Below are 26777 nucleotides of genomic sequence, written 5' to 3'. Positions count from 1 at the left end.
ATGCAAGCAGCAAAACAATGAATTTGATTACCCAAAGAACTAAAGATTCAACCAAAGTTCATTTTCACTACTTAAACATGGAACAGACTTTTGCAAACCACAAAGAATCTAACAACAATCAGTCAAAATTCTATGCACACGGAGCAGGAGAAAAGCTTTAGAGATCAAGACATTCCAGATCTACTGCGAAAAACCTTAAAAAAATCTCATTTTTTGGACCAGCGCCACTGCAATGGTCAAAATCCGCGCTGACAAGGTCTTCAACGAGACTGTAATGAGCAAAATCTACGCTGACGATGCTCTGTTTCACAGGAAAAGGGCATTGGGCAATAAAAACTTAGGAGAAAACAAACAAAGTTGAATAGAGACCTAGATTTGACACTTTAAACCACACACCACTCAGAATGTGGATCCACAATCAATCAAAGTTATGGATCACTAAAAGGTTGGCGAAGCCTATCAAAAGAGACCAAAGGCAAAGGAGGCTTAAGGGTTATGTACTCCCCAATGGAGATGCCATCTTGTTGTGCAGGCAATCCTTTCTGCAGACAGCTTCGATCCCTCTAGTCATATGGGAGGATCTAACAACTACAGAATACAACTACGTGCAATATTTCCTAATTCATGCTAGAAAATGCAAGGGAGGATAGACCTCCTACCTCCCTCTGATGCTAATACCCTTGTTGTCGACCTTGACTCTTTGGCTTCCAAGCTCAGAATCTCCTCTTCGATGGTGTAGATGAGTGTCTGCAAGAAAGATAAAGTGGAGACAACAAAACTATGCAAAGCATAACATTTTCTAATACAAATTATGTAATAGATCAAGGAGCATTACAATAAATGGACAATAATTGACACATTTCTGGAAAGAAAACGTATATTGTATTATTAATAGATGAAAAGGGAGCATTACAACCAATGAAGCCTTGATGTTGGAAGCCTCCTTCAAGTGAGATTCCAATTCCAAGCCTTAGCCTTTCAAACACCTTTTTTCCTTTGCAAATGGGCAGCATTTTGGCACAATTCAGCACTAGGATGGCAACCAACCACTAGTGGATGGTAGGAAATTCATTTATAGGGAAGGAGAGGGAGTTGAGGATCCATGAAAAGAGGGAGGAGGTCCACATCTCAAGGGAGAGCCCATGGAAATAGGATCAAAGGCCAGGAATGGGAGTTCTCGTTCCAATCTTCATTCACCTGAAACCACATCGTCGTTCTCGAGCTTTCTAGTAAGAGAAGCTTCTCCTCCATTTTGGGAAAAATCTCTGATGAGGACCAGTGTGGATTTGCCTAATAAAATTCGCACTGGCAACGCTAGACATGTGTAATGCCAAAGGTTACCAGCGTAGATTTACCTGATAAAAATCGCATTAGGCTTGCAAAACAAGGTTTTTGACAAGCTCTTCAGAATTCTTTCAAGGCAAGTTTTCTTCCTTTTCTTCAGGATAACAATCAATGGCCAGAAGATCATTTCTGATTCTTTTTATTTTCACAAAGAAGGAGGCCACTGTGTCTTCTTTAGTCATCTTTGTGGCCCTAGTTCATTCTTTAAGATTGCCACTTGACCAATGTTCTTAATAGTGAATAACTTTGACAAGGCCTCATACCAATGTTGGCTATGAATGGGACAAGGTTGTCCTTTATTCCTTCTATCGTTAGAGTCATGGCCACTTATTATAATTCTCTAAACTTAACTTTATTAGCATCATTGGAGTCTTTTGTAGGCTTCTTTACTTTTCCTTTGACCAAGTCTAGTACCTTGTTCTTTTCAAGAATGAGGTCAATCCTCTTCTTCCAAGACTTGTAGTTTGAGGCTCCTTCAAATTTGTTCTCTCCCTTGATTGTGTTAGACATTGTCCTTGAAGATAGTAGACTTCTTCCCTTGAATAATCCTTTTGAATGATTCTTTGATCAAGTGCTTGAGACTGACTTTTTCTTCTTTCTTCACCAAAGCTCTGATACCATGTTAGAAAATCAGAAAGGCAGAAAGATTTTCTTATATTTGATAATTACTTGTGATGTTCTTGATTTCTTATTAAATTTCCTTTATATCTTCTTTCCTTTTAGTTCATCAAGCAATTACCAAAGTAATAGCACATAAATCAATGGACACTAAATATAGGCACACAGCCAGGGAAAAACCCCTCTCTCGGGGAAAACCCAATCAATAATTCTTCCTTCAATAGTTTCACTGAGATAATCCAAGACTCTAGACCTTGACACAAACTTTCCTCCACACCAAGTCAGCCTTCTTGTAGATGATCCTATTTGACCTGGCAACAATAGCATAATTATGCAGTACTTTCTTGGACCCAGTAACTTCAACTTGCTTTGGAGACTTCGATCTTCGTTAAAAGACTTCAATCTTGACTTAGGAACTTCGATCTTTGCCAAATATAACTTCTTAAGGCAACAGCACCCAACAACAGCAGCTTCGACATATACTTGTTCTGGCAGCAACTAACATCGGCATCAACAAGAGAACTTCGATTTTCCAATCTAGGGCACAAGGGAGAGAAAGAGATGCACCACAATTTCGATCTTCCTTCCTTCTTTCACCTTGACCAAACTCACACTTCTTTAGCCCTCTTCCTTCACTTCGCACTTTTCCCAGCTTCCAAAGAGATATTGAACTTGCTTGAGATGTTCTCTTCCAAATGAATTTGAACTGCTTCTTTTATAGCCTTTAGGTGAGGTCGAATAGCCCTCCTTGAGGCTGACTTGATCATCTTAAGGCCTGACTTGGTGTGGAGGTAACATATTTCAATTTTGACTCAATACTAAACCTTTTTACATGATTCAAAAGCCCAAAAAGGGTCTCTTTAAAAGTACAATGACTCTATTAACTCAGAATAAATCCTAGAAGTCCTCAATGGGGACTTTGACCTAAAACATGATGACCCAAGCATGAAACCCATGTTATAATAAGTCATCATCATAATAATAATAATACTAATTTTTTTCTTTATTGTTTTGATAAGTACATTACATGATGACTCAAATACATTAATGAAGACTGAACCTAGTTACATTTTCCAACAATGACTTTATCAAAATAAAAGGGTAAAAAGGTGGAAAAAATGGCGAATGAGTTATGAAAGAGGGAAAATGAGGAGTCTCTTCTCATTCTTGCATTTGCTCACTTGAGAATTAGAATTTGGCAGAACTCTTGAGGAAGAGTCTAGAATTTTCGGAAACCCTCATTGTTGGTTGCTAGTTTCAGTGTTGAAACTATATACCCTAGCTAGTATTGGGAAAAAATCACTCAGATTACGACATTGAGCTTCATTGTGGACTAAGGAGAAGAAATGGAAAAGGTGGAGTAAACTTTCATGGTGTTATCAATTGATTTTATCTTATAATATTGGGTCTTTTATAATATCTTGCAGGCTAAGTTAACCATGGTGTTGGAGGGTCAAATCCGAGTTATCTTAGAGGAGCCCAAGTCATTTTCCTCTATTGTTTGAAGTTATTGCTTGAAGGGTCGAGTTTTGCATCAAGAGGTCGAGTTTGCCTTACCAATAAGAGCCCAAAACCCAGGCTATCTATTGTGGGTTGAGTTTTGCATCGAACAGGCCAAGTTACCCAGTTTTGTTTGGGCTGAATCTGTCATCAAAGGGTCGAGTCCCCTTGCTGAAGAAAGGACCAAACCAAATCCCATCATTATATGCTAGCTGAATATGTTGTCCCAAGTATCCTATTCATGGGGTTGAACTTATCAGTGTTGGGGGTTGAGTTACAACGACTTCGGAGAGGACGAGTCGCTGGTTTGAAGGATTGTACATACAGCCACTTCTTGGACTGATATTATTATGGAAGAAGGGTTGAATACATAGCCATCTAGGAGCCATTATACCTAAATACTTCACTATTGGAACTATTCACAAAGTGAATGAAAATTGAAGCTTGTATTACTAAAGCTATTCCTAGGTTCTTCTTATACTATGCACTGTAACCTTTGTTGGCAAGTTAATAATATCGTTAAGTGTTTGCAAATTTGTGTGGCATTTATATCTCTAAGTTTAATATAAAACATATATAGTTGTATTAAAATATTTTCATGGAAAAATTTTGGTACTGTGTTCATCTCTGCTGAAATACACTACAAAAAGTGCACCTACAACCTTATGTTCACAAACTGTTCGACGAATTCCATATAGAAAAACTTTAAGCAAAACTCAATAAATTAGTGGGAAATTTGAAATACTTCTAGGGGGTATCTTGCAAGAATACGAGTGGAAAGACTTTGCAAATAAACACCATTTGCCCCATCACATGTCCACTACTTAACCGGCCTCATGATCCTCCTCTCATCCAAAACTGATATGTTTGCAAAATCCTCTAATCCAATAGAAAACAGGCAAATTCCTCCCTTACATTAGTTTGTAAAGAAGTTGGAAACAACCTTTGAAAGGCTTTCTTCACTACATTGACCACTTTGTTGTCCTTATGTGGGGCCTTCCTCTTCCCATTGCTTTTAGCAATGAATTCTTCATCATAAAATTTTGGATTCAAAGCATGTGCCAAAGTGTGCAATGGAGTGTTGAAGCCATTCCACCTTATAACAATGATGGACCTCACTTGTTCAGCAAAATCAAAATCCACAAAAGGAAGAGTGGGAGCCTCTTGTGTAATAATTTCCACGGTTTTTTCAACCATGGTATCCATGCCATCATAAACCTCTCCTAGGAAAGGTTTCTTTGTGTCTGCATCTTAGAGAAGATCAAATGCAGGTAATGTGAACTTGAGCAAGAAATCAATCTTGCTCCACCAATCTTCATCAATCAACACCCACCTCACCATACTTCCTTTCTCTAAATCTGTCAGCCTCCACTCAACCCAAGTTGAACCCATCACCATACTCATTAATGCAGTTTTAACTTCAACAACGCGACACAACATGATGAATTTTGGGGCATACCTTGTCTCAACAACTTTGAGCAACTCCAATTTAGAGTATTCTCGATATATTGCTTGAGATTGGTCGTGGTTGGTCATGAATTTTATAATCTCCCTAGCATGCCCTGTGACCTACTTAATCCATTCTATTTTTGTCTCAATCTCTTCTAAAATCAGATTCAAATTCTGAACAATGCAAGGAGTCCCAAACATATGATTGTATCAACTCTCAACAATTAAGCCTACAGCTTTTCAAACAGGTGAATTATCTGTGGTAACTTGTGCCACATTTTCTGGCCCTACTTTTTCAATAACAACAATTAAAATTTTAGCATGAACTTATTACCCTTTACCTCACCCAAACAATCTTTTGCTTTGATGAACATGGCTCCTTTTCATGATGATGCAATGACATTATTCAAAGGCATGTGTCTTGTATCAATACAACGATCTAAGATAATGGAAAGCAGTATACTACCCCATGAGTTACGAATTGGTTTCAGAATATCATCAAGAAGTTGCCTCTCTTTCTTCAACAAAATTGTTTGGCCCCTTGTAACCTTGAGGGGATTTTCATATCGCTCCCACCAAATCCTGCCAATATGGGGATCAAACCACATTAAAAGGGATGCCACAAGCAAAGATGGCCCTTTCCACTCTTGAGTCGGCTTCTTCTCTCCCTTGATTATCAAGCATTTTCAACAATCTATTGCCTTTAATTGGATTTGATGGCTTGGATAACTCTTCTTCTACTGCTAGCGCCCTTCTCTTTCTTGGTTCATGAACAATCCTTGGCTCAATGCTATCACTCATGTGAGGATTCATATAGCCCATGTCCACTTTGCTTCTTTGTCTCTCGCTTGAATTTAGCCCTCACCTCTGGATTTCTAGTATGTGCACACACATCAATACCCTTTATCTCTTCATGAAAAATGTGAGTCTTCACTCTTGTGTAAGAGCCCTTGAAGGTCTTATCATTTTTGCATAAATTGCACTTCCATTCCCACGTACCACAAAAACCCATTTGCTTCACCTTGGTAAGTGTTAAAATTGGAAACTAGGGCCCAACTCCATGTGGGTATACTTATTCATGGTAGCTGATATTTTTCTTGGATTCCTCTCGTCGAGAGGTGTAGGATTGATCTAAAGATCATTCGATTTCGATAAGTATTCATGGAGATATGAATTTATTTGTGTTATGGGACAATTCGTCAAGGTCAGCCAGCAACCAAATTGCCCCCACTTGTGCTCAACGTTTTAGTATAAAAAGAGGTGGCTTGCTAGTCATTTTCACACACTCTTCTTGTGATCTCTTCCTCTCCACTTGTCTTTGGGTTTTTGGTGGGAGGAAGAGATCCTAAGAGACTATGCAGCCCTAAGAAGAAGATGCCCTAGCTCTACATTGTCATGGAGAAGACATGCCCTAGATCTAGATGCAGTCAATGGAGAGATGGCTCTACGCTGTCCTAATATGGTAGCCTAACATGGAGGACAAGTCTTATGGTGGACACAAGCCTAAACGTTGTCCATAATGAAGCTTCCCTAAACTTTGTTCATGATATAGCTACCCTAAACGCAGTCCCCTAGCCGTAGCACAGAAGGAAGAAACAGTGAGGAGATAAGGGTTGTTTTAGGGTCAAATCAAGGGTTTGAGTTGATGTCATGGAGGCCGAGGGTGCTAGTTGTTAAGCCAAGTTCTTGAGGGCTAAACATTGTTGATTTTGACACTTCTTTGGACATGTTTTAAGGGACCGAAAGCTACAAGTTGTTGTTGTGCTAGGCCGCAGGCCATAGCACCACAGTTGGGCTTGCGTAAGGCAGTAAAGGGCTGGCATATGCCCTAAGGCAGCAGCGTAGCAAGGGAGGGGCTCTCTTAAAGTGTGTCGCAGTCTTTCAAAGGGTTGTTTGGGGCCTGTTGGAGGAGTCTAAGGCTACAACAGTGTGCCCTAACCAGACAATCATATACAAATAGGGTTGGAGTAGCATGGATCAGTTTGATGTCGTTGTTGATGTGTAAGGGCTGGTAGGACTGTCTTGATGCCCTAACCAGTCCATGATGAAGGCTGGCAATCTGTTGTTAGAATGTCGTCCAATGCAGCAAATAGAGAGTCCCCTAACAGTGAACTAGTGTAGTGCAACAGCATGATATGATAAGATGTGACAGCGTTGTAATAAGGTGTAGCATGATGTTGAATGCTGCTGCATGATGATGGCAATGTGATGAAGTGTAGTGTAGCATGATGTGTGCAGCACAAGTGTAACAAAGTGCAGCATAGTGATAATGAATGCTGCAATGAGATGTAGCATGATGGGTATAGTGAGGTATAGCATGATGATGCAGCAAAGGGAGGTGCAACATGATAATAAGGTACAACATGATGATGCAGCACAAAGAGGTGCAGCATGATGATAAGGTACAACATGATGATGCAGTACAGGGAGGTGCAGCATGATGATAAGGTGCAGCAATATGATGTGTGCAGCATAGTAACGAGGTCCAGCATGATGATTGGGTGCAGCACAATGAGGTGCAGCATGGTGATGGAGTCACCTTGGATCAGTGGAAGCAGTATGCCTTCACCTGAGCCCAGATCAGCTGCCTCATATGCCATCTTCTTAGAGAAGATCTCTGCTCTTATTTAGATAATTCGAAATGTTGACTTCTAATATGTACTATCTCTCTCTCTGTTTAACTATTGAAGAACATATAAGAAGAATTGATCAAGGGTTTCCCCATATTGGGGTTTGTCCATGGTTGACGCCACATCTTGTGTCCTCTTGTCTTGGCTTGTCTTCCGCAATTTATGTTTATGTTCTATCTGCATTTTACTATCATGCTAAATGTGATTGCTAATCTGGAATTGATATTGAGTTAATGTGAAAAAATGAAGTAAATTGCTCTCAGCATAGAACATACCTAAAATTAACATGGTATCAGAGGTGAGGTGAAGACAAAGCCCAAGCAAGAGTGAAAGAGCAATCACCAAAGACAGTTGGACAAGGTCAAAAGACTCAATGGGTTCCTCATCCCTCTTCAAATTCACCAAGGGTGAAGTCGAAGCAGAGAATATTATCATAGTGGCGCGGCGGAAGCATCTGATGGCCTACCTCAAGATCACTTCAATGGGAAGTCCAGATCTAAGGGTGGAAGGAAAGGCAGATGTCTTGCTTGTAATAAGTTTGGCCATTATGCGAAGGAGTGTCCGAATAGAAGGGACACATCACTTGATGATGACAACAAGCATTCCAAGGGCATCTTCAAGGAATGACAGGTACAATGGCAAAGGAAAAGGAATGGAGGTCATCAAGGAAATGGCCAACTCTTCAAGAAAGCAAGGAACTCTAGGTATGAAGACTCAAAATGTTGCTTCTGAGTATTATCATATGTCGGCCCTCTCCAGACTCTTTGGGAATCTAGCTTATTGATTGTAGTGCTTCAAAGCACTTCATCGGATAGAAGGAAGCTCTCTCAAATTTGGTAGAGACGGAAACAATCGTGAGGATTATACTTGGAGTCAATGCCACCTATCCTGGAAAGGGTGTAGTGAATGTTACCCCTCAATTGAATGAGGGTAACACAATTCATTTACAAGAAGTTCTTTATGTACCTGATCTCAAGAAGAACCTGGTGTCCATTTCAGCAATGGAAGTCAAAGGTTTCAAGGTGGCATCCATCGATGGAAAGGTACGTGTTTGAAAATGGAATTTTAAAAGATGCTTTTATTCTTGGGTTCAGGGTTGGCAATTTGTATCAAGTTGCAGGAAGTCCACTGGGGACCATGTCAGTTGACACATCTCTTCTATAGCACCGAAGGTTTGCTTATTACGAGGCCCTACCCGATGTGAGTCAAATGATGACAAGGATACCTAAATTCAAGAAGAGCATGAAGGTACATGTCCGAGATGTACCGAAGGAAAACTTACAAGGGGACCATTCCCCTCATGTGGCAAGACCTCAGATGTGAAACAACCTGAGGGGTTTGAGATTCATGATTGGGAATCTCAAGCATGCAGGTGGAAGAAAGCTCTCTATGTCTTAGAGCAAACACTCCGGATTTGATATGAGAGGATTGATAGTTGTCTGATGAAGCTGAGATTCACTAGGAGTGAGGCTGATCCAAACCATTGCTTGAAGGTTATGGATGATAGACCTCTCATACTAGCACCTTATGAGGACGACCTTTCTTTGACAAGTGCAGACCCTCTCATTCGCAAAAGTAAAAGGGAGTTGGATTCCGGATTTGGAATGATGAACTGCAAGCCCATGACTACCGCGATGGAGCTTAACTTTCAGAAGTTATGTGGTAGTGATGCCGGACCTGATTTGGGAAATGCCTCCGAGTTTCATAAACTCATTCTAGCATTGATGTTCTTGGTGAACTCCCATCCAGATATATGTTTAGCAGTTAGCATATTGAGCTCATATATGGTTGAGCCTCACTAGATTGGTGCCAAGAATCTTTTGAGATATCTTCGGGGCACAATCTCTTATGGATTGAGATATATTGTCGGAAATGTGAAGCTGCATGATTATTCTGATGCTGATTAGGCAGGCAGTGTGGAGGATCGCAAGAGCACTTCTGGGTGTTGGTTCTCTTTGGGTTCTGCTTTAATATCCTGGATGAGCAAGAAGCAAAAGTAGGTTGCTTTGAGCACCGCCGAGGCCGAATACATAGTTACGAGTATGACCTTGTGTGAAGTTGCCTGGTTGAGGAAGCTCTTCAATGAGTTGTTTGGGCTTGTGCTAGATACCATCGTGATCTTCTGTGACAACCCGAGGGGGATTCGATTGTTGAGGAATCTTGTGTTCTATGATCGCTCCAAGCATATAGACATCAAGTACCACTTTATCTGGGATATGGTACAACGGGGAGCAAGAAGGCTCCATCACTTTGGGACTGATGTGCAGGTCGTTGAGATTCTGTCAAAGCCCCTGGGAAAGGTCAAATTCTTGACTTTTCGAGAACGACTAGGAGTCGTGGAGAGACTCTCTCCTAAGGGTCCTATATGATATGGGCATTGAGCTCTGGGAACTCCAAGGGGCTTGGGGGTACATCTTGGAGCGATGAGAAACTATAGGGTGAGTGGTTCAGCCTTCCCCTGCCGAGTGATCTGCTATGTAGGCAAGAATCAAGATGAGTGGTTCATCCTTCTCCTGCCGAGACACAGTCATAGGGTGAGTAGTTCAGCCTTCCCCTAGTGATTTGTTGTGTACAGGGTGAGTGGTTTAGCCTTCCCCTGGGATACCCCTGGCGACATGTAGGCGGGATGAGTGGTTCGTCCTTCTCCTGCTGAGACATCCTACCCATGCAGTCTGGGACTCATGGGAAGTACCTCTCATCTGGCCAATGAGTAGGGAAATGAGGATAGAGACTATAGTAGTACCGATAGACGCATCGTGTTCCTACTGTACTCCCTATGCTAGGATGATATTGATCTGGGATCAATTGGAATTGACTTCGGGTCAGTAAGAGTGATATAACTCACTCTCTTTTGGAACTAATTTCGGATCAGTAAGAGTGATATAACTCACTCCCTTTTGGAAATAATTTCGGATTAGTAAGAGTGGTATGATACACTCTCTTTATTTGGAACAAATTTCGGATCAGTAAGAGTGGTATGTCACACTCTCTTCATTGGAACTGAGTTCGTGTCAGTAAGAGTGGTATGAGACATTCTCTTTTATATGGGCCTGACTTCGGGTCAGTAGAGGATGGTATGATACATTCTCGATCACTTCTTCTTCTTCATAGTTCAGCAGAGCAGAGCAGTGCAAGGCACTGATGGCAGAGATAGTACAATCTGGCAGATGGATTAACAGATGGAGTTCTCCATAGTTGAGAGGGAGTGTTAAACTTGGTAACTAGGGCCAAACTCCATATGGGTATACTTATTCATGGTAGCTAATATTTTTCTTGGATTCCTCTCGTCGAGAGGTGTAGGATTGATCTAAAGATAATCCAATTCCGATAAGTATTCATGGAGATATGAATTTATTTGTGTTATAGGACAATTCGTTAAGGTCAGCCGACAACCAAATTGCCCCCACTTGTGCTCAACGTTTTAGTATAAAAAGAGGTGGTTTGCTAGTCATTTGCACACACTCTTCTTGTGATCTCTTCCTCTCCACTTGTCTTTGGGTTTTTGGTGGGAGGAAGAGATCCTAAGAGACTACACAGCCCTAAGAAGAAGATGCCCTAGCTCTACGTTGTCATAGAGAAGACATGCCCTAGATCTAGATGCAGTCAAGGGAAAGAAGGCTCTACGCTATCCTAATATGGTAGCCTAACATGGAGGACAACTCTTATGGTGGACAAAAGCCTAAACGTTGTCCATAATGAAGTTTCCCTAAACGTTATTCATGATATAGCTACCCTAAACGTAGTCTCCTAGCCGCAGCACAAAAGGAAGAAACAGTGAGGAGATAAGGGTTGTTTTAGGGTCAAATCAAGGGTCCAAGTTGATGTCATGGAGGCCGAGGGTGCTAGCTGTTAAGCCGAGTTCTTGAGGGCTAAATGTTGTTGATTTTGACACTTCTTTGGACATGTTTTAAGGTACCAAAAGCTACAAGTTGTTGTTGTGCTAGGCCGCAGGCCATAGCACCACAGCTGGGCTTGCGTAGGGCAGTAAAGGGCTGGCATATGCCTTAAGGCAGCAACGTAGCAAGGGAGGGGCTCTCTTAAAGTGTGCCACAGTCTTTCAAAGGGTTGTTTGGGGTCTGTTGGAGGAGTCTAAGGCTACAACAGTGTGCCCTAACCAGACAGTCACAAACAGTCATATACAAATAGGGTTGGAGCAGCATGGATCAGTTTGATGTTGTTGTTGATGTGTGAGGGCTGGTAGGACTGTCTTGATGCCCTAACCAGTCCATGATGAAGGCTACCCAATCTATTGTTAGAATGTCGTCTAATGCAGCAAATAGAGAATCCCCTAACTGTGAACTAATGTAGTGCAGCAACATGATATGATAAGATGTGACAGCATTGTAATAAGGTGCAGCATGATGTTGAATGTTGTTGCATGCTGATGGCAATGTGATGAAGTGTAGTGTATCATGATGTGTGCAGCACAAGTGTAACAAATTGCAGCACAATGATAATGAATGTTGCAATGAGATGCAGCATGATGGGCACAGTGAGGTACAGCATGATGATGCAGCACAGGGAGGTGTAGCTTGATGATAAGGTACAGCATGATGTTAAGGTACAACATGATGATGCAGTACAAGGAGGTGCAGCATGATGATAAGGTGCAACAGTATGATGTGTGCAGCATAGTACTGAGGTCCAGCATGATGATTGGGTGCAGCACAGTGAGGTGCAGCATGGTGATGGAGTCACCTTGGATCAGTGGAAGCAGTATGCCTTCACCTGAGCCCAGATCCGCTGCCTCATATGCTATCTTCTTAGAGAAGATCTCTGCTCTTATTTAGGTAAGTCAAAATGTTGACTCCTGATATGTACTATCTCTCTCTCTATTGAACTATTGAAGAACATATAAGAAGAATTGATCAAGGGTTTCCCCACATTGGGGTTTGTCCCTAGCTAGCGCCACATCTTGTGTCCTCGTCTTGGCTTGTCTTCTGCGATTTATGTTTATGTTCTATCTGCATTTTACTATCATGCTAAATGTGATTGCTAATCTAGAATTGATATTGAGTTAATGTGAAAAATTGAAGTAAATTGCTCTCAGCATAGAACATACCTAAAATTAACAGTAACATGCCTCCATAGAGGATAATATTCTTGTTGCCTACTCACTTGAGTAGATTTAGGGGCACTATAAACAAAACTTTGAAAAACCATGAATTTTGCAAAGTTAGAAATGAAAGACTCACCCAAACAACTACTACCCACACCCTTCCCCTTGCTTCCCACGCCCTTCTTCTTGTTGCACAAGCTCCAAAACACAAATAAAATTCTTGTTGTTGCAATAGGAAGCTCCTCTTGCAGAAGAATGTGTGAGAAATGAGTGAATGAAGTGTATTTTTATATAAAAGAAGAGGTTGATAGTGTTTCTAGAGAATTCTTAATTTTTAATTTTCTAGAGAATTATATTTCTAATTTTTTTATGCCCTTGCAACCATCAACGGAAATTTCACTAAGTCAATGTCAATCTCATGAGTAACCAATGACACACCAACCAAACCATGTCGCAACTCATCCATTCCATCCTCCTAATCAATCTATGCAGCATCTAGATCCACATCCCATTGTGTTGTTGATCCCCTCTAATATTTTGGGGTCTTCTTATGCACAAGACATAAGGCATTGTGTATTACAACTAGCTTTTCTACTATCCTAGAGGCAAGTTTGTTGCAAGATGTTGGATCCTTGGAGCATCATCCCCATGCATAGTCCACCAACATGGGGTGATCCTAGCCCAGGTCATTGCAATTTTCCCTCACATTAGGCTTGTTGTAGGGACTATTGAGACTCACAATCTGCATCCACTGTTTCCTAAAAGTTCTCCACTCTTCTATATTGTACATCTTTGTAAGGGGGCTTGAAATCCCTTGACCTCTAAATACTCATTGGGAAGAATTATACCAAGCCTTGAAATATATCATTTTGGATTGAGTGCATGCATTGCCAAGTTCAAAAGAGTATTCATTCGATCCCCCTATGCTAAATAATGGGTCAGAGTTAGTTCATATAGAATTCTAAGAAGGGCTCTTTTACATGAATAGCTACCTTCACTTGACCCAACATGTTATGAAAAGTCTCGTAGATTTCTTCGAGACAAGGAGAATCTATATTAATGTAGCGAATGACCTCTATTATAGGGCACAAGAATGTCACTAAATAACCACAATTTATACACTAATCATTATCCAATATTTGAAGCCTAATTTTCTTCCCCTCACGTATCTTGGTTTCTATCCACCTATTCCAATCCAAAGTCACAATTATGGGGCCTACAAAGCTAATGGCACTCACATCCTCTCTAATAAGAGAAAATAGATAGCATATCGAGTCTCTATGAGCTTAAGGAATTATTTCCTCAAGTGAGACCCACGCATGGCTAAGGGGTAGTGATTGCAAATAAATATTTACAAAATTCTCATAGATGTCACCAAGCTAGACACCCATCCATTTTTTCCAATATCTTTCAATGCAATGTTGAGTGCATGCACAAAGCAAGGGGTCCAAAAAATATTCCTATATTTACTCTAAATTAGTAACCCAACTATTAATTTGCACATTCCTACTACATTTGTCACAACCCACACAACATTGATAAGCACAACCTCCTCGATAGAACATCTTGAAAAATCTCAAATTGAAAAGCTTCATTATTGCACTTTCCAAAACTCAATAGCTCTAAGAAAGAAAGGTTTGTCTTAGCATGTAACTATGATTCTTATAAGTGAATACTTGGCAATGTTTGTCCACACATCCATAACAATAGAACAACCTTCCCACACCCATGTCTATCTCATCCAATCCTTATGCACATTAATATTAGACACTCGTCTTTCTAATATCATTATCCTCAACTTATGTTCACCTTTTGAAATGTCCACAATTTTTGGATTTCGTTGTGATATGGTTATGAGAGATATCCAAAGCTTGTGTCAGCGAGATCATAAGAGAAAGATTACACCATTGGTGGGCCCGAAGGGTTTGGACAAGTTTTATGGGGTCTGAGTGGGATCACTTGCAATATTTCATCATTCGGATCAATTTTGCATGGTTCCCTCTTAATTCCTTTGCGTTTCATTGATTCCCATAAAACAGGGTTACTAGCATGCATATTTTAATTATTTACACTTAAAAGTGTTATGAAGGATTGATTATTTGGAGGAACACCTTAGTGTAATAGCTCGTTGGAATCTGTGTAAAAAGATCTACAAGCCAGGATGATGAAAACGGGGTTTGGATGGCTAGTGTGATCATGGAGGCGAATTAAACATTTTCTAAAATTAAAAGTGATTTTAATTAGTTAATAATTAAATAAAGAAGGGAAAAGTGTTTTTATTATTTAATTAGAGTAAACAGGTAAAAGGGTGGCAAATGAGTTATAAAAAGGGAAAATGAGGAGTCTCTCCTCATTCTAACATTATGTCACTTGAGAATTAGAAAATTTGGAGAGCTCATGGAGAAGAGTCTAAGGTTTTTGGAAACCCTAAGTCTGATTTCTAATTTCGGTGTTGAAACCATACACCCTAGCTAGTTTTGGAGTGAGATCATTCAGATTTTGCCATTGTGCTTCAAAGGAGAAAAGATGGCAGAGCTGGAGTAAGTTTCTAAAGTGTTGTCAATTGATTTTAATCTATGATTTTGTGTGCTCTATAAATCTTCTTTCAAGTGGAGTTGCCAAGCCAAATGTGGGGTCGATTTCTGCTGAAAAAGGAGTCGAGTATCTTTCTGCTAAAAGGGACGGGATTGACTCTATAACTGGGCCGAGTTTGCTGGTTGTTTGGGGTTGAGTTTTCTCATCACACAGGCCATAAGTTTCCACCCCCTAGAGGAGCTGTGTTATATCAAGTCGAGTTCTGGGTATGAAAGACTGAATATTTCACCTTGTGTAGACTGAGTTTCTCATCCTTTAATCAGTCTGGAAATTTGGGTGCATACTAAGTGCTGGTTTATTGTGGGTTGAAGTCCCTAAACCTCATCTTAAGCGTGAAATCACAGTTGAAGGGAGTCGACTTAATTCTGTAAAGAGAGTGGAGTGTCATCCATGTGTTGGTCGAGTTAGAACATTCGCAGGAGGGCGAGTTTATCTCTGTCGAAGGCTCAGATCACTGGGTATCAATGGAGGTGAATGCTAAGGATCATTCTAGGTTCCTTTTTATTATTTTTGAGTACTGTATACTCTATCATTTCATTAATATAAAAGTTGCTTTTTATTGAATCTTTGTTGATGTGAATGTATTTATGTGCCATTTACATTTCTGAGTTTATCACAAAATATAGGCAGTTGGATAGAAACATCATAATGGAATAACTTTGGTACTGTGTTCATCATATTACAATAAAACAAGAAGACTGCACCTACAGCTACATAGACTCAAACTGTTTGACAAAATAACACACTAAAAACTCAGAGATTTAAAGGAAAAACTAAAGGTACTTCCAGGGCTATCTTTGGAAGTGTGGTGGATCCTGAACAGTCCTAAAAGGGGACGACTACTATTCTATTTGCTGGCCAAACATATCAGTACAGCCATCTCTGTGTTGAGGATAAGTTTATTCTTGGTGGGTTGAGTTTCCTATAGGGTGAGACTAAGCTGCTGCATATTGGCTTTATCCCCTGAGGTCTGCAATCATTATTGGACGGATGTAATATCTCAAGGGTCGTATCAGCATATTTTAGCTGATTTCTACAACCTGTTGGCCAGAGGAAAGTCTGCTCATTATCTCAGCCTACGTGCCAAGGAAAGTGTGCTAATCTTCATTGTTATCTCTCTTTAATACTTCAGTGGGAACTTTATCAGTGGTATGTACCATCATTAAGCATAATAAAGTTGTATTTCATGGTTTGAAATTGTTTCCATTGTCTTTGTTTAGTTCTATGCATCATGCTTTAAACAAAATGCAAATAAAATCACCTACAGCTAAAGACAAGCAAATTGTTTGACAAAATGTCACAAAGACCAGCTTAAACAAACTTAGACATTTAGCGGGAAAACATGAGGTATTCTCAGGAGGGTATCTTACAGTGGTATCAGAGCATGGTCTTGGACAGCTATGTGGTTTAAATCAAGGCAATACCAAGAAGAAAATCCCAGGACCAGAATCAAAGGGGAAGTTGAGGGATTTAATTGAAAAATGCCTCAGAATCAGTTGCCGCAAGAAGAATTCATAGAAGCCCTTCAAAAATTTAAAGAATATAATATAAATTTCACAAAGATGTTAGAGCAAAATGGGGTATGGACAGCAAAGAAAAAAGCAAGTTGCAGATCTGTAAATGTTAGAGCAAAATGGGGTATGGACAGCAAAGAAAAAAGCAAGTTGCAGATCTGTAAATGATGAAGATAAAAGGAGCACAACTGCTGAAAAAATTCCCAGTGTCAATGCTACGAATGCAGGAGAAACAATGATCAAATTTGAGGACTATGCTCGAACCTCCTAGGACAATTTGGGAGAAGTCATTTCCGTTGAAGGTGAAGCAAACCCATATTCATTCCAGCAAGTTGGTACAAGGATTTGGGATGAAGAGGAGTCAGAAATTGCTACAGAATGTTTGTCGTCACTTAGCGAGATTGTGGAGTTAGATGATGAGTACAAGGAAAATCAAGAAGCCAATTTTGTTTTGACAACAGTTGATGATGATCCTTTGTTTGGAATTAATGCTACACCAGTTCCCCATCTGGAGGAGTGCAAAGATGATAACACAGGTAGTTAGCGGTAAAAACCCAGAGTCTGAATAGATGTCTATTCAATCACCTTCTTAATATGAAATATGAATCTAATCTCTTTATAGAACCAAGGTATGTTATAGTGGTTTTCAACACAATCATAAAAATCTGCAAAACTTAATGAGAAGGGAATGTCTTTTATGTTTAACATAATCATCATTAACAAGAAATATAAGGAAGAAAAGTTGCTATAGGGAGGGCTCTCTGTTTCATAAACCCTTCATGGACCTCACTACAAAATGAAAATAATTACACTTGAGTTTTCTAAACCTAAACTGCATTTTGTTTATGTCTAGCAACCAATAATGGAATGTCACAAAGCCTTTTTTAAATTGCTAAAGTTTAATCAGAATTGTCAAGTGTAAGGGTTGTTCATAGTTGTTATGCTTATAAGCTTGAAACAACTACAATTGTTAAAAGCTGTGTCACAAGGTTCGTTGATCTTCAACCTTAAGGTTCGAATTTTGGCGAACCTTAAAAAAAATTTGAGGGTCGGTGAACCTCATAACCATTGACCAAGTCCATAGATCAAAACCCATAACCTCATGTCACAACTCAAGCTTATAATCTATCCTTGCAATTTCCATGTTCGTGATAACAATTTTTATGTTTATTGATGTTGATATCTTACTATTTTATCCTATATTTCATTTTAAACTTAATATATATATAGAAAATGTATATAGATGAACCTAATGGCAAACCTTATCTGAATCTCATCAAAAAATTTGAACTTGAACCGAACCTAATCATTGTCGAACCCGAACAATGTGACTTAGGTTAAAAGTGAATTCTGAATTTTTAATATATATATGTATATATAGTCCACAAATCCATGTTTCCTAAAGAATTGGGGGTGTGCTTTAGCCATCATAAGAGACATGACTCCATTCCATTGTTTCCCCGTTTTGAAAGCCAATGCAATATATATATATATATATATATATATATATATACTGTCCACAAATCGCTGTTTCCCAAAGAATTGGGGGTGTGCTCTAGCCATCATAAGAGACATGACTCCATTCCATTGTTTCCCCGTTTTGAAAGCCAATGCAATATAATATAGCATATTAAAAAATACACCTAATGCAATATGGCCTATTAAAAAGTACACCTACTTTTATTTCACTTTGCATATACCTATTTCATGCTTTGAACTTTCCTTGAGCCGCCATAGCTAGTTGTGAGGCTATCTGGGTGATTTGGCAATTTGAACTACGGGAGTGATTTATCAATTTGTTCATGAGATTTGGTTTTTTTATTCTCTTGAGCTAACCGAAAACCAATGTAACATAGCATATTATAAACTTATAAAGTATTTCTACCTCTATTTCACTTTACATTTACCTATTTCATGATTTGAACTTTCCTTGAGCTGCCATAGCTAGTCATGCAGCCATCTGGGCAATTTGGGCAATTTGAGCGATTGGAGGAGAGATTTATCACTGTGCTCATGAGATTTCGTTTTCTGATTCTCCTGAACTGAAATTCATACTTGGTTCAACAATTTCAGATTTGGTTCCTCTTGAGCTGAAATTTGGTTTTCAGATTTCTCCTTCAGCACTTTGAGTTCCTCCTCCAGTAGATTTCTTCATCTAGCAGCGTGGAGGTAGGGTCAAAACCTTCTGTTTCAAATCTGAAATTGAAATGCTTGCAGTTTTTATCTCTATTTTCATTTCCAGCCTTCAAATACAGCATTAAGGGATGTAATCAGCAATGAAAAGTTAAAAAATAAATGAGAAACCTTCCAAAAATTAAAAACCTGCACATAAAATTTAAAAACGAACATGAGTGATTACAGGAATAGCATCAATGCCAGTGACAGTCGAATCCATCCACACTAAGTGGTTGGCTCCCCAACCAACAAAAACTTAGAAAGCAAAAAAGGTGGGTCATGCCATTGGACACGAAATGTTTTTGGCCATCTATGGGTTGGGAGTTTGGGAGTTATAGTTGGGTCAAGCAACATCTTTTAGGCATAGCAGGTTAACATATGTACAAAATTAACATGCTGCCAAAATTCGAGTTTTTGAGGATGCAAAGGACACCTTCTCTAGCCAAAATGTCATTTCCCGAGCTGATCAGAATGTGGAAGCAACTGCAAGTTCCAAAAGAAAACCGAAAAGGAAAACAACTATCCATCGGCCTTATGCTTCCACCATCTCTTATTGGGAATGGCACATCTTTATCCAAACAGAAGGGTTCTCATTTTTGTGTAATAGGACCAACTGAACCATGATGTGGATGATCTCTTATTGGGAATGGCACATTTTTATCCAAACAGAAGGGTTCTCATTTTTATGTAATAGGACCAACTGAACCATGATGTGGATGATGCCATTGGCAAATTTCTTTTTTGCTAATGGCATTCCCTTCCATGTTAGTCACTCTCCTTATTAAAAGAATATGGTCCGTGCAATTGCAGTATTGAGACCTTCACATGTGCCCCAGGGTGTGAGATACCCTCCTGAGGATACCTCGTGTTTTCCCACTAAATGTCTAAGTTTGTTTAAGCTGGTCTTTGTGACATTTTGTCAAACAATTTGCTTGTCTTTGGTTCTCGGTGATTTTATTTGTATTTTGTTTAAAGCATGATACGCAGAAGTAAATAAAGACAATGAAAGCAACTTCAAACCATGAAATACAAGTTTATTATGCTTAACGATGGTACATACCACTGATAAAGTTCCCACTGAAGTATTAAAGATATAACAATGAAGAATAGCGCACTTTCCTTGGCAGGCAGGTAGTGAATGATAAATACAATAGGCTAAGATAATGAGCAGACTTCCTCTGGCTAACAGGCTGTAGAAGACAGCTAAAATATGCTGATAAGACCCTGAGATATTACAGCCCTCCAATAATGATTGCAGACCCAAGGAATAAAGCCAATATGCAGCAGCTAACTCAGTATCACCCCACAGGAAACTCGGCCCACCAAGAATAAACTTATCCTCAACACAGAGATGGCTGTACTGGTATGTTTGGCCAGCAAATAGAATAGAATTCGTCCCCTTTTATGACTGTCCAGGACCCACCACAATGCCAAAGATATCCCCGGAAGTACCTTCAGTTTTCCCTTCAAATCTCTGAATTTGGTTTGAGTTTTTAGTGTGTTATTTCGTCAAACTGTTTGAGTGTATGTATTTGTAGGTGCATCCTTCTTGTTTTATTGTAATGAGATGAACACAGTACCAGAGTTTACGCCATTATGATGTTTCCATCATAGTTTTAAAAACAGGTTGGCTTGAACCAGAAACCAGTCAAACCGACCAGTTTATTGGGCGACCGGGTCAAATCGGACAAAAAAACCCGGTTTATGGGCCTATATCGCCAAAAAAACCACAAAAACCGGCCCAAACTGGCCAGTTTATGAAGGAACCAGTCGGTTTAGTTTGAATTGTTCAACCTTATAATATGATAGAAATTGAAGTTTAACATGCCTAACTAGTGATTTTAGTTTGAGTGAAGGGTTCATCTCCTTAGCCTTATAATGTGGTAGAAAAAGCTTAGCATCCCTAACCAATTATTTTCCTTTGAGTGAAGGGTACATTATTGTTAAGGCCATTGTAGAGGAGTTCAACAATCAATACCACCAACATCAACAAAGTTTGAAAATCAAGGTCCTTAAAGGGCTTCATGCTCTTGATCAAACGCCAATCTCATACCCTCGTGCATGATAAAATCAAATGGAAACATTGCCAACCCCCAAACCATGAAATCCTGAAAACCATTAAGTCTGTTGAATTTTGAGTGAACTCTAAAATTCTGGTTTCTCCGTATGAAATCCAATGAGGTCGAAACCACTCTCAAACATCCTAAGTCATTTCATGGTAATGTTAAAAATTTAAGTAAAATTGACATTTCCTTATTTTTCATTTTCATCATTTTACTTAAATTTTTAGAAGGATGAAAATGAAAAATAAAGGAAACATCACTTTTATTTTAAGAATTTAACATCACCATTTGGCATTGATTGCTAGTGTTGCTAGGGTTGATATGTGTAAGGCAAATGAGAAGGGAGACACGCTTTTCTTAGACGGGTTGTTTTTGGAGGGAAACAACTCCAAATTTCCCTCAAAACAGCATCAAAACTCCGAAAATTGAATTTTGTGGGGTCTGTAGCTGGCTTGGCAATAAACTGGCTGGTTTATGAGGCATGTAAATTTAGTGGTTCCACCCTCTGTCCCTGCTTCAGGCCTAGAAACATATTTCCACAATGGGGTTTGGTTTGCTTTGATTTTTGTGCCCTCATCATCTCCACTCTCCTCTTCCTCCTCACCAAGGTACTCCTCTTCTCCAGGGTTTTCAAATCCACCACTACCCACTTCTTCATCCTCTTCATCATGATCAACCCTCCTTCTTCTACTCTCCAACACCATAATAACAAAAAAAGGAACCAACATCAAGAGAATGCCAAGCCATATAGCCATGATGTTTGAAGTTTTGATTATTTGAACTTTGGTGGAGTTATAGTTTCTTGTCTGCAATAAAATGGAGGAATGGGAATGGGAAAGGGAGAACATTTTCATTCAACAATAAACATATAAAAAACACAAATGCTAGATTAGAGTCAAGATACTACCTCTTTGGCCTTCAATCCCAAACTCCAATCTCCCTTGCAAGCTCCTCAAGCTCCCACGCAATCCTCTCAATCTTCCTCCTCAACTCAAAATCCAATTCCAAAAGTGCTCTCTCAATATGCAAATGGTGAATAATGGGAGGGGAGGAGGGCCTTTTATTTCTTTTGGCCCTTGCCCGCCGCGCGGCTCGTCAATTTCGCCCACGAGGAGCGATTTTTTTAAGGCGGAAGCGATCAAGAGCAATCACTCCCCAACCACTCCCGCATTAAAAAAATTGCTTCGGGAGCAAACGTGAGCGGTCAGAAAGTGAACGCTCCCTAGTTCGCTCCCAAAAAACACGAGCGAATTTTGGGAGTGCGCTTCAGGAGTGGGTCCAAGGGGGAGGCAGTGTGCTCCCCCGCAACCCTAGCCAAGGCATCTTCTGGAGTCTGCTCATAAACCGACTGGCCACTAGTGCCAACTGAAACTCCCCTAAAGAATGTGTACACTTGGTCGTTGGGTCAACCATCCCACCAATGCCATAGTTGTCTCACACCTTTGGTATATGATGGAAAGCCCCACCTAGATCCCAATGCCAACTTGGGCTTCCAATATCCACTCCACTTGTGTCAACTAAACCTGAATCCCAGATGGATGTATCCTCGTAAGAAATATACCTATCTCCATATCCCATGGGTGCATAATCAAGAACCTCTGAGCATATCTCTTTCTCAATGTTGGTTCATCTAGGTGCTCCTTGTGATCAACTATCACAGGAGGCTCCTCTATCAAATCATGGGTGCCCCTAACATCATTTTGAGTGATGATTACCATAGTTAATTGAATATCTGCTATGGAGGATGAAGTGCACACATAAATCATCTCCATACAAAACTGCTCAACTTGCAACTCTGATTCTTGAAGGGTCGTCTGGTTGCTCTTCAAGGACTCCTAGGTAGTTTCAAACTCATGAGTAACCCTATTGACTCCCTCCTCTTTCCCTACTAGCGGATCATGATATATCTCAGCAAGCATTAGTAGGTGATCTCTATCTCAAAGGGAGGTGTAGGCAATTATATTTCATCTCTACCAGTACCAATGCTTTCTGAGAGTCTGAAAATATGCAAGTGAAGGCTATCCTCCTAAATTGTCGTGTCGCTGCACTTCTCCAATAATAATCTACCACCAATGCCTGTGTATGATCATAATGCCTCGCGGCTACAATAATTTTGTCTGCGTTCATCTTCAATTAGTCTTCCAAGTTATGGGCACAAATAGGCTTATGAGCAACATCTACTTCATAGTTCATCTACTGATGGATCTGGGACCCAAACATTCAATACCCAATCCAAGTCACTACTATCGGATGGTTTTCACAATGTTTGGGGTTTGTATGATTGAAGCATTGGAAACCCACATACAATATGTAAAAGATGAGATGGCTTGAAAAATTAGAAAGAACAAGAGAGATAACCACATGGATCAGCGTTTTGAAATATTGAAATATTTTTTGATATTGAGGCTTTCCTTGTTGTAATTTTGTCATTGAAAAAACAATATTTAAATCACTAGAAACCCAAATTTAAACCCATCATACAAAACCCATGTTTTGAGTTCTAACTTGTACAACATATTTAGATTTAGTAGAATACAAAAATAATGAATGGGAAATATGATCATATTGTCTAATCATCAGTTTCCTTGATTGTCAAAACTAAAGATATATGCCCAAATTATCCCTAAAATTTGCCCAGAAAATGTCTAAAATTTGTCTAGAACATCCTTGAAATATGTCTGAAATGCCCCTGAAATCTTCCTAAAATGTTTTGAGGATGGGCAACAAGTCCCCAAGTTCCTATTGAAATCCCAACAGCTTCGAGACGTTTCCTAAGGGTCCACAAGTCACAGGAATGCAGGTTTTTCTGGGAGGATAAATCCCCATGCAACGTAGATTTTTTTTTCCAATGGCAAAAATTGGTGGTGGGGGATGGTGCGGGGGAGTGAAACTTGGACATTCCCCTTTTAGGGAGGTACACACATGCATCCCTCTTTTCAAGGGGGATGTGCCCAAATGCACCCTTCTTGAAAACACGCCCCCCAGAATGGGGGCATGTTCCCCTATGTGTTTCATTGAGTTTCACCAAAAAGGGAGCATGGGAACCCCAAAATGAGGGGGAGGCACCGTCCACCCTAGGGGATACATCCTTGTGGAGCAATAGATTATTTTACAAAGAGAGTCCCATTAGCCTAGATATCCCTCAATGAGGACTAATATACACTCTACCTCCTCTTGTAACTCCTCTACATCTATGGAATTTTACATTTATGGAATTTTGTGATTGTTGATGTTGCTCCCACACTGCCAAGAAAGTGACTTCAATACCACAGTTATGAACCCAATTCAGAATCGGATAGCATAACTGAAATATAATATGAATTTTCTTGTCCTCTGAGGTCTTGACACCACAATTTTGAGCATAAACTTTTATGGACGGAAGGACTGCATTAATAATAAACTGATATATCTCTACTGGCACATTAATACAGTTAAGTGACTGTTTAAACAGTAATAAATTTGGTAAATTGTGGTAGAAAAGTATAATCAGCAACAGATTCGACAATAGTAGAAATATGACAGCATGCAGAAACCCGTCAATTGGGCCTTTAGCCTTTGAACCACATATATGAGTGTAAATCGTTATGGACACAAAGACTGCACTAACAAGTTGGCATGTCTATAACAGCAGATTGATACAGTAAATTTTACTATGAAAACAATAACAAAATGGATTGACTGACTGTTATAATATTTAGCAAAAATAGAATTATATTTGTGAACGGGATCTTAGTTCAATGGTTAAACAGGGATAATGTGTTTCTCCAACCAAAGTTCAAAAAATCCCACATAGACATGTTTCGGCACTTGTAAGACATGTCACTCAGGCAAGCAGGCCGTTTTCATATAACTGGGGCTACGTGCGAGGTGCAAGTCCTGGGATCTTTGGTGGAACAAATAACCCTGCCCATGGTTTGGTAGCCAAAATGATCTTCCTTGAGCGATGTAACAGGCAACACTTGATTGCAATATTCCCAAATTGTGAAAAGTCACACTTGCAACTTAATCATAAGAACAAGTATCTTGTCTCATTCATATATATAACATCCAAATTGTGAAAAGTCACGCTTGCCACTTAATCATAACTTATAAGAATAAGTATCTTGTCTCATTCATTCATTCATATATAACATCCAAGATCCAAATAGTGAAAAGTCACGCTTGCCACTTAGTCATAAGAACAATTATCTTGTCTCAAATAAATACCAACCTCAAATAAATAAAGTATAAAACTCGCTGACTAAACCTCAAATAAATTATAAAACTTGCTTTCGGAAACATAGACACCAAACCGCCCGTTGCACTTCGCCAATAACCCAAAAGAGCCCTGCCTATGAAAATTAAGGGCCTAGTTAAAGCTTCTTTCTCCCTCGTACCCTTGCATTCTATCATCACACAACTAAGTTGTTTTAGTGCCCTCAAATATAACCCTTCAACCAAATTATCTTTAACTTGTGGTTATCTATCATGACTTATTCAATAAACGTGACAATCGACCCAATTGCATTGCTTATCCATTGCCATGTGGGATAACTATTATAACTATATAAATATGGCTTCACATATGTAACAAAAAATTGGGTTCTCGTAAATTACTTATTTCTTCACTGTTGATCATGCATTTTCTTTCAGCTGTAGCCATTCCATGGGCTTTTGGTGGCATAATATGAAAGGAGAGGAAAGGAGCACAACCAGTCTGTAATGTGGGAAGGGAAGGAATAATCCTTGCAGGAAAGAAAATATGGATAAATATTTCTATTGCAGCAGACTAAGCTCCTTTGGAACTGTATATCGAATGCGTAATGGAGTAGCTAGCTGCATGTATGTATCACATATTTATGTGGCAAGATAAAGATGGATTGCGCCGAATTCGCAAACTGCGTAATGCAGGACCCACAAAAGAAGACGCTACGGGGAACGTTAGGGGCTGGGGAAGCACAGTAGGCCTTGGAAGCACAATATAAACGGAGCATGCCTCCTGCAACATATAGCAGGCGCTGAACCAGAGATGTCCACGATCGGATCGGGACCAAATGATCTCTAACCGCCCTCTGTAGCTTATTGAACCAAACCAAAGAAGGCATTTTGCGGACAGAAATTCCTGCTGCAACAGGCCTCCAGACCCCCACAATCTAGGACCTCCATACATTCCTTCCCCACCTTACAAAATATAAAAGTAGCAACCATAAGAAAGGAATCGAGCGAGCTGCAATTGTTACTCACCTGCATTTCCGCAACCAACCATAAGAATACGGGAGGTTTTAGGAATGTGTTTATTTATGTAGGGTCTGAGTTCGGAGTAACGCTGGTACCAATCAAAAGGCCCAACTTCTTGAAGGTATCTGTTATCCCAATAGCCAACGTCTCCATAGTTGTAAGTGTTAAACAGACAAGTGTCTCTGACCGCATAACCATTCTTTCCATTCATTGTCGTTGTTATGCTGCTGTTACCTGTAACTGAACCTTGCACACGAAATCCACGGCCAAGGATCCAGGGCTCGAACTTTGAACTTCCCACTAAACCCTTGGAGCAGATATTCATCCCCTCGAGAGGAGGAACAAGCTGAGGGCGAACGTCCAACAACACTATCCAGTGGTATACCACGAATCTTGCTCTTAATATTTATTATTATTATTTATTTATTTTTCGGCCATGCTTTTTTGTTGTCGAATGATGCTCTTATTATTTTTATTTATTTATTTTTCAGGTGTGTTTTTAGTTGTCGAGTCGATTTTTTCTTCGTCCTAAAACTTTCGATGGAAGCTCACCATTCGAAGCTAATTTTATATATATAAATTTAACGATACCAGATGTTGTATTACTTGAAGA

The 26777-nt window shown here is 39.7% G+C and overlaps 1 protein-coding gene across 4 annotated transcripts in view; it reads right to left on the bottom strand.

The window, feature by feature from the left end:
• LOC149238750 (S-adenosyl-L-methionine-dependent methyltransferases superfamily protein) overlaps positions 1 to 26558 on the bottom strand; it is a 143132-nt gene extending 116574 nt beyond the window's left edge. For 2 of the 4 annotated variants that reach the window (XM_089373179.1, XM_089373180.1), the window contains exon 1: positions 26171 to 26556. In XM_089373179.1, coding sequence (XP_089229305.1) covers positions 26171 to 26489 — 319 coding nt within the window. In that variant the 5' untranslated portion in view covers positions 26490 to 26556. Of the gene's footprint in view, positions 1 to 26170 lie in introns of all 4 variants that reach the window. The other 2 variants (XM_089373181.1, XM_089373178.1) reach the window with 2 other exon arrangements.
• Positions 26559 to 26777: the final 219 nt, after the last annotated feature.

Source organism: Pinus tabuliformis, chromosome 8, assembly GCF_031772625.1.
Source record: "Pinus tabuliformis cultivar Carrire ecotype Pingquan chromosome 8, CPIR1, whole genome shotgun sequence".
NCBI classification, from domain to species: domain Eukaryota; kingdom Viridiplantae; phylum Streptophyta; class Pinopsida; order Pinales; family Pinaceae; genus Pinus; species Pinus tabuliformis.
This window is presented reverse-complemented; position numbering and strand designations above follow the sequence as displayed.